Genomic DNA, 12,638 nt, shown 5'->3' on the forward strand with positions numbered 1-12,638 from the left:
GTCCTCCAACCAGGGTAGTGTGTTGTGGGCGTGACCAGGCATGGTAATAGGACTGTCTAACCAGGGTAGAGTGTTGTGGGCGTGGCCAGGTTCAGTAATAGGACTGTCCTCTAACCAGTGGGCGTGGCCAGGTACAGTAATACGACTGTCCTCCAACCAGGGTAGCGTGTTGTGGGCGTGACCATGTATGGTAATAGGACTGTCTAACCAGGGTAGAGTGTTGTGGGCGTGGCCAGGTATGGTAATAGGACTGTCTAACCAGGGTAGAGCGTTGTGGCGTAGCCAGGCATGGTAATAGGACTGTCCTCTAACCGGGATAGAGTGTTGTGGGCGTGGCCAGGTATGGTAATAGGACTGTCTAACCAGGGTAGAGTGTTGTGGGCGTGGCCAGGTATGGTAATAGGACTGTCTAACCAGGGTAGAGCGTTGTGGCGTAGCCAGGCATGGTAATCGGACTGTCCTCTAACCGGGATAGAGTGTTGTGGGCGTGGCCAGGTATGGTAATAGGACTGTCTAACCAGGGTAGAGCGTTGTGGGCGTGGCCAGGCATGGTAATAGGACTGTCTAACCAGGGTAGAGCGTTGTGGGCGTAGCCAGGCATGGTAATAGGACTGTCTAACCAGGGTAGAGCGTTGTGGGCGTGGCCAGGCATGGTAATAGGACTGTCTAACCAGGGTAGAGCGTTGGCATGGTAACAACAGTGTGCTCAGACACCAGAAAAGCAGACACCAGATCAACAGGAAACATCACATACCCACTAGCCCATATTAACCTGTCACCGTGCATCTGAACACCATGTGGGTCTGTATTCTTAAAACGGAAGGATATACAGTCTCAGGTTGTGTTTCTAAACAAAGCAGGGAGCAGAGGACCAGTGGACTAGTGATCAAATCAAATGTATTTATAAAGCCCTTCTTACATCAGCTGATATCTCAAAGTGCTGTACAGAAACCCAGCCTAAAACCCCAAAACAGCAAGCAATGCAGGTGTAGAAGCACGGTGGCTAGGAAAAACTCCCTAGAAAGGCAAAAACCTAGGAAGAAACCTAGAGAGGAACCAGGCTATGAGGGGTGGCCAGTCCTCTTCTGGCTGTGCCGGGTGGAGATTATAACAGAACATGGCCAAGATGTTCAAATGTTCATAAATGACCAGCAGGGTCAGATAATAATAATCACAGTAGTTGTCGAGGGTGCAGCAAGTCAGCACCAAGTGATAAATCCTAAACAATGACAGACGAAAAGACATTTATAAAGCAGAACATAGAGAGTCTGAACCAACAGCTTGGGCAAACACTGGAAGGCAACATGTTGGGAGTTGTAACATAACGGTCACCATAGCAACAGCACAACCGTCTCTAGGCTCCGGGCTCCTCGTCACTCAGGCAGCCTGAAATGTTTTGGTCAGTTCCTGTTGACTGAGAATCTGGTTTGAGCAAAAAAGCGAAGGCCCTGAATCACTGATGTCAATCGCACGATGAGTACTTTAAAGACTATTTGGTGATACGAGTTGATCTGTAGAGCAGTGATTCTGTGCAGTCTGACTAGCTACTTCGGAGACAATCACAAAACAACCAGTGAGAGTCAGGGTGCCATGAAGAGAAGGGACCGGAACAGCAGCCAACTGCCTGAGCAGAGGGATGTGACACAGTAGTGATGTGACAATAGGGATGTGACACAGTAGGGATGTGACACAGTAGGGATGTGACACAGTAGTGATGTGACAGTAGGGATGTGACACAGTAGGGATGTGACACAGTAGGGATGTGACACAGTAGTGATGTGACACAGTAGGGATGTGACACAGTAGGGATGTGACACAGTAGCGATGTGACATAGTAGCGATGTGACACAGTAGCAATGTGACACAGTAGCAATGTGACAGTAGGGATGTGACACAGTAGGGATGTAACACAGTAGGGATGTGACACAGTAGCGATGTGACACAGTAGCGATGTGACACAGTAGCGATGTGACGCAGTAGGGATGTGAAGCAGTAGGGATGTGACACAGTAGGGATGTGACACAGTAGAGATGTGACACAGTAGAGATGTGACACAGTAGAGATGTGACACAGTAGAGATGTGACACAGTAGGGATGTGACACAGTAGGGATGTGACACAGTAGGGATGTGACACAGTAGGGATGTGACACAGTAGGGATGTGACACAGTGGCGATGTGACACAGTAGCGATGTGACACAGTAGCAATGTGACACAGTAGCGATGTGACACAGTAGGGATGTGACACAGTAGGGATGTGACACGGTAGGGATGTGACACGGTAGGGATGTGACACGGTAGGGATGTGACACAGTAGGGATGTGACACAGTAGGGATGTGACAAACAGACAAAAATCAATATTCATTATTATAGATTTTCTTTTAAAACTATCAGAAGAAAAAATAGATCAAATTCCACATCAATTCACAATGCAGAATAATGGTCCTATTATATACATGTATGACCTGTAGGGCCGGGCAATGAAGATATACAGTGGGGCAAAAGAGTATTTAGTCAGCCACCAATTGTGCAAGTTCTCCCACTTTAAAAGATGAGAGAGGCCTGTAATTTTCATCATAGGTACACTTCAACTATGACAGACAAAATGAGGGGAAAAATCCAGAAAATAACATTGTAGGATTTTTTATGAATTTATTTGCAAATTGTGGTGCAAAATAAGTATTTGGTCAATAACAAAAGTTTATCTCAATACTTTGTTATATACCCTTTGTTGGCAATGACAGAGGTCAAACGTTTTCTGTAAGTCTTCACAAGGTTTTCACACACTGTTGCTGGTATTTTGGCCCATTCCTCCATGCAGATCTCCTCTAGAGCAGTGATGTTTTGGGGCTGTTGCTGGGCAACACGGACTTTCAACTCCCTCCAAAGATTTTCTATGGGGTTGAGATCTGGAGACTGGCTAGGCCACTCCAGGACCTTGAAATGCTTCTTACGAGGCCACTCCTTCGTTGCCCGGGCGGTGTGTTTGGAATCATTGTCATGCTGAAAGACCCAGCCACGTTTCATCTTCAATGCCCTTGCTGATGGAAGGAGGTTTTCACTCAAAATCTCACGATACATGGCCCCATTCATTCTTGGGAACTTGCACAATTGGTGGCTGACTAAATACTTTTTTGCCCCACTGTATCTACCGCCGTCACACACCCATGCAAGGGCTCGGATACAGCATGGTGGATTGTCCTATAGAATACAGCACGGTGGATTGTCCTATAGGATACAGCATGGTGGATTGTCCTATAGGATACAGCATGGTGGATTGTCCTATAGAATACAGCATGGTGGATTGTCCTACAGGATACAGCATGGTGGATTGTCCTACAGGATACAGCATGGTGGATTGTCCTATAGGATACAGCATGGTGGATTGTCCTATAGAATACAGCATGGTGGATTGTCCTATAGGATACAGCATGGTGGATTGTCCTATAGGATACAGCATGGTGGATTGTCCTACAGGATACAGCATGGTGGATTGTCCTATAGGATACAGCATGGTGGATTGTCCTACAGGATACAGCATGGTGGATTGTCCTATAGGATACAGCATGGTGGTTTGTCCTACAGGATACAGCATGGTGGATTGTCCTATTAGAATACAGCATGGTGGATTGTCCTACAGGATACAGCATGGTGGATTGTCCTATAGGATACAGCATGGTGGATTGTCCTATAGGATACAGCATGGTGGATTGTCCTATTAGAATACAGCATGGTGGATTGTCCTACAGGATACAGCATGGTGGATTGTCCTACAGGATACAGCATGGTGGATTGTCCTATAGGATACAGCATGGTGGATTGTCCTATAGGATACAGCATGGTGGATTGTCCTATAGGATACAGCATGGTGGATTGTCCTACAGGATACAGCATGGTGGATTGTCCTATAGGATACAGCATGGTGGATTGTCCTATAGGATACAGCATGGTGGATTGTCCTATAGGATACAGCATGGTGGATTGTCCTATTAGAATACAGCATGGTGGATTGTCCTACAGGATACAGCATGGTGGATTGTCCTATAGGATACAGCATGGTGGATTGTCCTATAGGATACAGCATGGTGGATTGTCCTATAGGATACAGCATGGTGGATTGTCCTATAGGATACAGCATGGTGGATTGTCCTATAGGATACAGCATGGTGGATTGTCCTATAGGATACAGCATGGTGGATTGTCCTATAGGATACAGCATGGTGGATTGTCCTACAGGATACAGCATGGTGGATTGTCCTATAGGATACAGCATGGTGGATTGTCCTATAGGATACAGCATGGTGGATTGTCCTACAGCATGGTGGATTGTCCTATAGGATACAGCATGGTGGATTGTCCTATAGGATACAGCATGGTGGATTGTCCTACAGGATACAGCATGGTGGATTGTCCTATAGGATACAGCATGGTGGATTGTCCTATAGGATACAGCATGGTGGATTGTCCTATAGGATACAGCATGGTGGATTGTCCTATAGGATACAGCACGGTGGATTGTCCTATAGAATACAGCATGGTGGATTGTCCTATAGGATACAGCATGGTGGATTGTCCTATAGGATACAGCATGGTGGATTGTCCTATTAGAATACAGCATGGTGGATTGTCCTACAGGATACAGCATGGTGGATTGTCCTATAGGATACAGCATGGTGGATTGTCCTATAGGATACAGCATGGTGGATTGTCCTATAGGATACAGCATGGTGGATTGTCCTATAGGATACAGCATGGTGGATTGTCCTACAGGATACAGCATGGTGGATTGTCCTATAGGATACAGCATGGTGGATTGTCCTATAGGATACAGCATGGTGGATTGTCCTATAGGATACAGCATGGTGGATTGTCCTACAGCATGGTGGATTGTCCTACAGGATACAGCATGGTGGATTGTCCTATAGGATTCAGCATGGTGGATTGTCCTATAGGATACAGCATGGTGGATTGTCCTATAGGATACAGCATGGTGGATTGTCCTACAGGATACAGCACGGTGGATTGTCCTATAGGATACAGCACGGTGGATTGTCCTATAGGATACAGCACGGTGGATTGTCCTATAGGATACAGCACGGTGGATTGTCCTATTAGGATACAGCATGGTGGATTGTCCTATAGGATACAGCATGGTGGATTGTCCTATAGGATACAGCATGGTGGATTGTCCTATAGGATACAGCATGGTGGATTGTCCTATAGAATACAGCACGGTGGATTGTCCTATTAGGATACAGCATGGTGGATTGTCCTATAGGATACAGCATGGTGGATTGTCCTATAGGATACAGCATGGTGGATTGTCCTATAGGATACAGCATGGTGGATTGTCCTATAGGATACAGCATGGTGGATTGTCCTATAGGATACAGCATGGTGGATTGTCCTATAGGATACAGCATGGTGGATTGTCCTATTAGGATACAGCATGGTGGATTGTCCTATAGGATACAGCATGGTGGATTGTCCTATAGGATACAGCATGGTGGATTGTCCTATAGGATACAGCATGGTGGATTGTCCTATAGGATACAGCATGGTGGATTGTCCTATAGGATACAGCATGGTGGATTGTCCTATAGGATACAGCACGGTGGATTGTCCTATAGGATACAGCACGGTGGATTGTCCTACAGGATACAGCATGGTGGATTGTCCTATAGGGTACAGCATGGTGGATTGTCCTATAGGATACAGCATGGTGGATTGTCCTATAGGATACAGCATGGTGGATTGTCCTACAGGATACAGCATGGTGGATTGTCCTATAGGATACAGCATGGTGGATTGTCCTATAGGATACAGCATGGTGGATTGTCCTATAGAATACAGCATGGTGGATTGTCCTATAGGATACAGCATGGTGGATTGTCCTATAGGATACAGCATGGTGGATTGTCCTACAGGATACAGCATGGTGGATTGTCCTATAGGATACAGCATGGTGGATTGTCCTATAGGATACAGCATGGTGGATTGTCCTATAGAATACAGCATGGTGGATTGTCCTATAGGATACAGCATGGTGGATTGTCCTATAGGATACAGCATGGTGGATTGTCCTACAGGATACAGCATGGTGGATTGTCCTATAGGATACAGCATGGTGGATTGTCCTATAGGATACAGCATGGTGGATTGTCCTATAGGATACAGCATGGTGGATTGTCCTTCTTCTTACCAGAGAGCTGTTTGTTTCTGTCGGCGCGACGCGTGAAGAAACCCGGTGGCTGTACCGGCTCTGACAACGTATTCCGAGTAAGCCATGTTTCCGTGAAATACGGTCCGTTGTACAACTGAGTGCGTTCAACTGAAATGTGTCTTCCACATTTAACCTGAATCAGAGAGCTGCCTTAATCGCCATCCACGTTTTTACAGTCCATCAATGAGTACAGTACCCAACTGTCAATCAATGAGTACCTTACCTAACTGTCAATCAATGAGTACCTTACCTAACTGTCAATCAATGAGTACAGAGTACTTAATACAGTCCATCAATGAGTACAGAGTACAGTACCTAACTGTCAATCAATGAGTACCTTACCTAACTGTCAATCAATGAGTACCTTACCTAACTGTCAATCAATGAGTACCTTACCTAACTGTCAATCAATGAGTACCTTACCTAACTGTCAATCAATGAGTACAGAGTACAGTACCTAACTGTCAATCAATGAGTACCTTACCTAACTGTCAATCAATGAGTACCTTACCTAACTGTCAATCAATGAGTACAGAGTACAGTACCTAACTGTCAATCAATGAGTACCTTACCTAACTGTCAATCAATGAGTACAGAGTACAGTACCTAACTGTCAATCAATGAGTACCTTACCTAACTGTCAATCAATGAGTACAGAGTACAGTACCTAACTGTCAATCAATGAGTACCTTACCTAACTGTCAATCAATGAGTACAGAGTACAGTACCTAACTGTCAATCAATGAGTACAGAGTACATATTACAGTCCATCAATGAGTACAGAGTAGAGTACATTATAAAGTACCAGCCCATCACAGTAGAGGTTCCTCTTAAGAAATCCCCTGACTATAAGGTATAGCTCTATATTGATTCGTCTTCCTGGACTCTAGGCCTATACGGTTGAATGACAATTCACTTTTTAAACACCACTTTTTAAAAACTTGAATTCTGGGTTCTGCTTGTTCTGCAATATTACCAGGCAGCAAATCACTTTTACGGTAAAGAGCCCCACCTCCTCCCCTCTGATATAAATGAGTCTACAAAAAGCTGTGGATCTGATAGGAGCCCCTGGCGTTCATCCAAACTGGCACCCTATTTTCCTAAATAGTGCACTGCTTTTGACCAGGGCACAGGTAGAAAGTAGTGCACTACAAAGGAAATAGAGTGCTACTTGGGACGCAACCCTAATGTCTGAGCGATTCTACTGAGAGGATAATGGCATTTACTTATCTAGTTAAGGATGGCCTTACAGAGAACCAATGGTTCCCCGCCTGCCCGTGTGCCTCCCCGCCCCGCCCGCTGCCCCCCCGCCTTCATGCCCGTGTGCCTCCCTGCCTGCCTCCCTGCCTGCCTCCCTGCCTGCCTCCCCGCCTGCCTCCCCGCCTGCCTCCCTGCCTGCCTCCCTGCCTGCCTGCCTGCCTGCCTCCCTGCCTGCCTCCCCGCCCGCCTGCCTGTGTGCCTCCCTGCCCGCCTGCCCGTGTGCCTCCCTGCTTGCCTGCCTCCCTGCCTGCCTCCCTGCCTGCCTCCCTGCCTGCCTCCCTGCCTGCCCGCCCGCCTGCCTGTGTGCCTCTCCCTGCCCGCCTGCCTGTGTGCCTCCCCGCCCGCCCGCCTGCCTGTGTGCCTCCCCGCCCGCCTGCCTGTGTGCCTCCCCGCTCGCCCGCCTGCCTGCCTGTGTGCCTCCCCGCCTGCCTCCCGCCTGACTCCCCGCCTGCCTCCCCGCCTGCCTCCCCGCCAGCCTGCCTGTGTGCCTCCCCGCCCGCCTGCCTGTGTGCCTCCCCGCCTGCCTCCCCGCCTGCCTGTGTGCCTCCCCGCCTGCCTGTGTGCCTTCCCGCCTGCCTCCCCGTCTGCCTGTGTGCCTCCCCGCCTGCCTCCCCGCCTGCCTGTGTGCCTCCCCGCCCGCCTCCCCGCCTGCCTCCCCGCCTGCCTGTGTGCCTCCCCGCCTGCCTCCCCGCCTGCCTGTGTGCCTCCCCGTCTGCCTGTGTGCCTCCCCGCCCGCCTGCCTCCCCGCCTGCCTGTGTGCCTCCCCGCCTGCCTCCCCGCCTGCCCGCCTGCCTCCCCGCCTGCCTGTGTGCCTCCCCGCCTGCCCGCCCGCCTGCCTGTGTGCCTCCCCGCCTGCCTGTGTGCCTCCCCGCCTGCCTCCCCGCCTGCCTGTGTGCCTCCCCGCCTGCCTCCCCGCCTGCCTGTGTGCCTCCCCGCCTGCCTCCCCGCCTGCCTGTGTGCCTCCCCGCCTGCCTGTGTGCCTCCCCACCTGCCTCCCCACCTGCCTCCCCGCCTGCCTGTGTGCCTCCCCACCTGCCTGTGTGCCTCCCCGCCTGCCTCCCCGCCTGCCTGTGTGCCTCCCCGCCTGCCTCCCCGCCTGCCTGTGTGCCTCCCCGCCTGCCTGTGTGCCTCCCCACCTGCCTCCCCACCTGCCTCCCCGCCTGCCTCCCCGCCTGCCTGTGTGCCTCCCCACCTGCCTCCCCGCCTGCCTGTGTGCCTCCCCACCTGCCTCCCCACCTGCCTCCCCACCTGCCTCCCTGCCTGCCTATGTGCCTCCCCACCTGCCTCCCCACCTGCCTCCCCGCCTGCCTGTGTGCCTCCCCGTCTGCCTGTGTGCCTCCCCACCTGCCTCCCCGCCTGCCTGTGTGCCTCCCCGTCTGCCTGTGTGCCTCCACGCCTGCCTCCCCGCCTGCCCGTGTGCCTCCCCGCCTGCCTGCTTGCCTGCCCGCCCACCTCCCCGCCTGCCTCCCCGCCTCCCCGCCTGCCTCCCCGCCCCCCTGCGTTTAAAACCTGGGTAAAGGACAACATTACTGCACCAGGGAGACTCAGTTCACTGCTGGGTGGCCTTTCAGTTGGCCCAGCAGCCAAAGTAGCGTACTGTGTTCAGCCAAAAAAACTGTTTCTGTTTTGTCGGATGTCTTTCAGCCAAAGTGTCTCTTCTGCCTGTCTATCATTCAGCCCAAAGCTGTGTGTCTTTCTGTCTGTCTATCATTCAGCCCAAAGCTGTGTGTCTTTCTGCCTGTCTATCATTCAGCCCAAAGCTGTGTGTCTTTCTGCCTGCCTGCCTGTCTATCATCTAGCCCAAAGCTGTGTGTCTTTCTGCCTGCCTGCCTGTCTATCATTTAGCCCAAGCTGTGTGTCTGTTGCTAATGGAGATAAAGCGTCAAACATAGAAATATGAACGATGCAGAGGACCGGTCCGGTGAACACAGTCCAAATGGACCAGCCATGTACCTATTAATATCAGGCTCCAACCTTCAGTCAATGGACCAGCCATGTACCTAATAATATCAGGATCCTTCAGTCAATGGACCAGCCATGTACCTAATAATATCAGGATCCTTCAGTCAATGGACCAGCCATGTACCTAATAATATCAGGATCCTTCAGTCAATGGACCAGCCATCAAATAGTCCGGCCAACCAGAATATTAACAGAATTTATTTATGATACTCGTTGTTTATTATCTATGCATAGTCACTTCACCCCTACCTACATGTACAAATTACCTCGACTAACCTGTACCCCCGCACATTGACTCGGTACCGGTACCCCCTGTATATAGCCTCATTATAGTTATTGTATTGTGTTACATGTATGATCTGTGTAGTGATATTATTAATATCTCAGAGCTATTTGCATTGCTAGCTATAGCCTAATGCTAGCTAGCTATAGCCTAATGTTCGCTAACTATAGCCGAATGCTAGCTAGCTATAACCTAATGTTAGCTAACTATAGCCTAATGCTAGCTAGCCATAGCCTAATGCTAATGCTAACATAGCTAACATTGAACCTGGTTGGTTAGCTACCTGCAGATTCAAACAGGGTAGTAACGTGATGAGTTGGGATTGTGGTTCATTGCTTAGCTAGCTAGCTGCACCACATACTTTCTTGAAGCAATCAGGATTGAGAGCACCACAGATCTCCTCAGAGGGAGCTTCAATGGATTTATTTTTTCTTTCCCCTAATTGTCATCTGACCCTTTTTGTTAAACAAAAGACTCCACAATGCAAGTAACCATTTCAATACAATGTTCATGATGTTCACTGCGACAACTCTCGATAGACGTAGCTGGTAAATTCACTCGGGCTATCTTGTTGCCTAGATAAATAAAGCTTGAATAAAAATAAATACTCCTATTTCCGAGCCCTCTCGTCTGAGTGTGCCAGAGCGCAGAATAACTGACAAATTTACAAACGCTCAACACCCGCTGCATATGGCCGGTGTCAGTAAACGTTGGCAAAAAAAAAGCGTAATTAAATTGTTGCCAGCAGCACAGTTACAGTCACCAACGCTCTGGATAACATGAAAACAGCCTAACCAGCTCTGCTAGGGGGAGTAAAATAGTCAGAGTGGGGTGTTCTCTCATTTGTGTCTGGAAGTAGCTAGCAAGCTAACCGACGTTAGCCAGTTAGCCAGTTAGCCAGTTAGCTTGCGTGTTTGACTGCCGTTGTGAGGTCAGAATGCTCAGATCAACCCTACTCCTAAGACAGAGCGTCCAGCGTGCGCTCTGAACGCTCTGAACGCTCCGAGAGCTAAAACACTCTGAATTTACGAACGGACAATATGACAACGCTCTGAGTTTACAAACGCCCAGAGCACACAATGTATGAACACACCCGTAGTATAAACCAGCCTTTAATCTTGAACTCTTTGGTTGTTAAGTACACTACCGTACTCCCTCTGTTTAGCACATGGCCTCACATGTGAATCCTTAAAGAGATGGGTGGGGCTGAAGCTTAAGAGGGTGTGTAAGATGCTGAATACGTGTAGACAAAGAAGAGTTCTCCAGTAGGTGTACCAAAACATTCAAGGGACATTTTCTCAAAAGTGGGCTTACAAATTTATTTTCCCATTGTTCCTCAACTGTAGTGTGTGTTATACCATTTTCTAGTTCTGAGTCTCTACTTTTATCCAATGTAAAATAACATAATTTCAAATTTTACTACATAAGACTGAATTGAGCCGGTCGGTCACATATGTGATTGAGGGTACAGTCACCCCAACGTGACTGAGGGTACAGTCACCACAACGTGACTGAGGGTACAGTCACCAAAACGTGACTGAGGGTACAGTCACCAACACGTGATTGAGGGTACAGTCACCAACACGTGATTGGGGGTACAGTCACCAAAACGTGATTGAGGGTACAGTCACCACAACGTGACTGAGGGTACAGTCACCAACACGTGACTGAGGGTACAGTCACTAAAACGTGATTGAGGGTACAGTCACTAAAGAGAGCACTGTCAGCTACACAGTAGATCATTGTTACCTTTCCCTTGTCCAAAAGTAGTGCACTACATAGGGAATAAGGTCATAGGGCCCTGGTCAAAAGTAGTGCACTACATAGGGAATAAGGTCATAGGGCCCTGGTCAAAAGTAGTGCACTACATAGGGCATAGGGTGCGATTTGGGACTCAGCCCTAACGTTGATCGTTACCTTATCTCTGTCCTCCACCAGGTCCGTCAGGATATCATCAGGGTCCAGGATGCCCCCGTCACAGTACTCCACATGGTGGGTACGAACCAGGAAGTCACCCTCCTATAGGAGGAAGCACATCAAACGTCCTCATTTCATTACGGAACACAAACACGACCAAATCAAACGTCCTCGTTTCATAAATTGGCACAACGAACACAACATTGGGATTTATTTATGGTACACAAACAGAATAGATGATGTCTCTGTTGTACACAAATCCACAACACCATCTCACGAAAAAGGCACAATTAAAAAGCATCTATATTTTATTACAATAACATACATCTGTGAATTAGATCATTTGTAATTCGAATGTATTTTATGAAATTACAATGTTTGTCTAATGTTTTCAGGTCGGGTAACACTTGACAGTGGAGAAAAGACTTCCAAGTCTGCGTAATAATGCAAGTGTCTGGCCTGAGTACAGTATCTACAGTAGACCTCAACTACCTCAGCCACATACAGGCACTCCCATTCTCTACTATGACCACAGTCATCCAGCGCTGGGGGTCCAGAGGGGAGGCTGGAACTGGGAGAACAGGGACTAGAGCTGGGGGAGGGAGGGTCCAGAGGGGAGGCTGGAGCTGGGAGAACAGGGACTAGAGCTGGGGGAGGGGGGGTCCAGAGGCCAGAGGGGAGGCTGGAGCTGGGAGAACAGGGACTAGAGCTGGGGGTCCAGAGGCCAGAGGGGAGGCTGGAGCTGGGAGAACAGGGACTAGAGCTGGGAGTCCAGAGGGGAGGCTGGAGCTGGGAGAACAGGGACTAGAGCTGGGGGAGGGAGGGTCCAGAGGGGAGGCTGGAGCTGGGAGAACAGGGACTAGAGCTGGGGGAAGGGGGGTCCAGAGGCCAGAGGGGAGGCTGGAGCTGGGAGAACAGGGACTAGAGCTGGGGGTCCAGAGGCCAGAGGGGAGGCTGGAGCTGGGAGAACAGGGACTAGAGCTGGAGGTCCAG

The 12,638-nt window shown here is 49.4% G+C and overlaps 1 protein-coding gene across 2 annotated transcripts in view; it reads right to left on the bottom strand.

Annotated features, from left to right (window-relative positions):
• Nucleotides 1-12,638, bottom strand: part of LOC129820880 (partitioning defective 3 homolog B-like) — a 543,694-nt gene that overhangs the window by 499,624 nt on the left and 31,432 nt on the right. For both annotated transcript variants that reach the window (XM_055877951.1, XM_055877952.1), the window contains exon 2: nt 11,646-11,747. In XM_055877951.1, coding sequence (XP_055733926.1) covers nt 11,646-11,747 — 102 coding nt within the window. The remainder of the gene's footprint in view (nt 1-11,645; nt 11,748-12,638) is intronic.

Source organism: Salvelinus fontinalis, chromosome 23 (genome assembly GCF_029448725.1).
Source record: "Salvelinus fontinalis isolate EN_2023a chromosome 23, ASM2944872v1, whole genome shotgun sequence".
NCBI lineage: Eukaryota > Metazoa > Chordata > Actinopteri > Salmoniformes > Salmonidae > Salvelinus > Salvelinus fontinalis.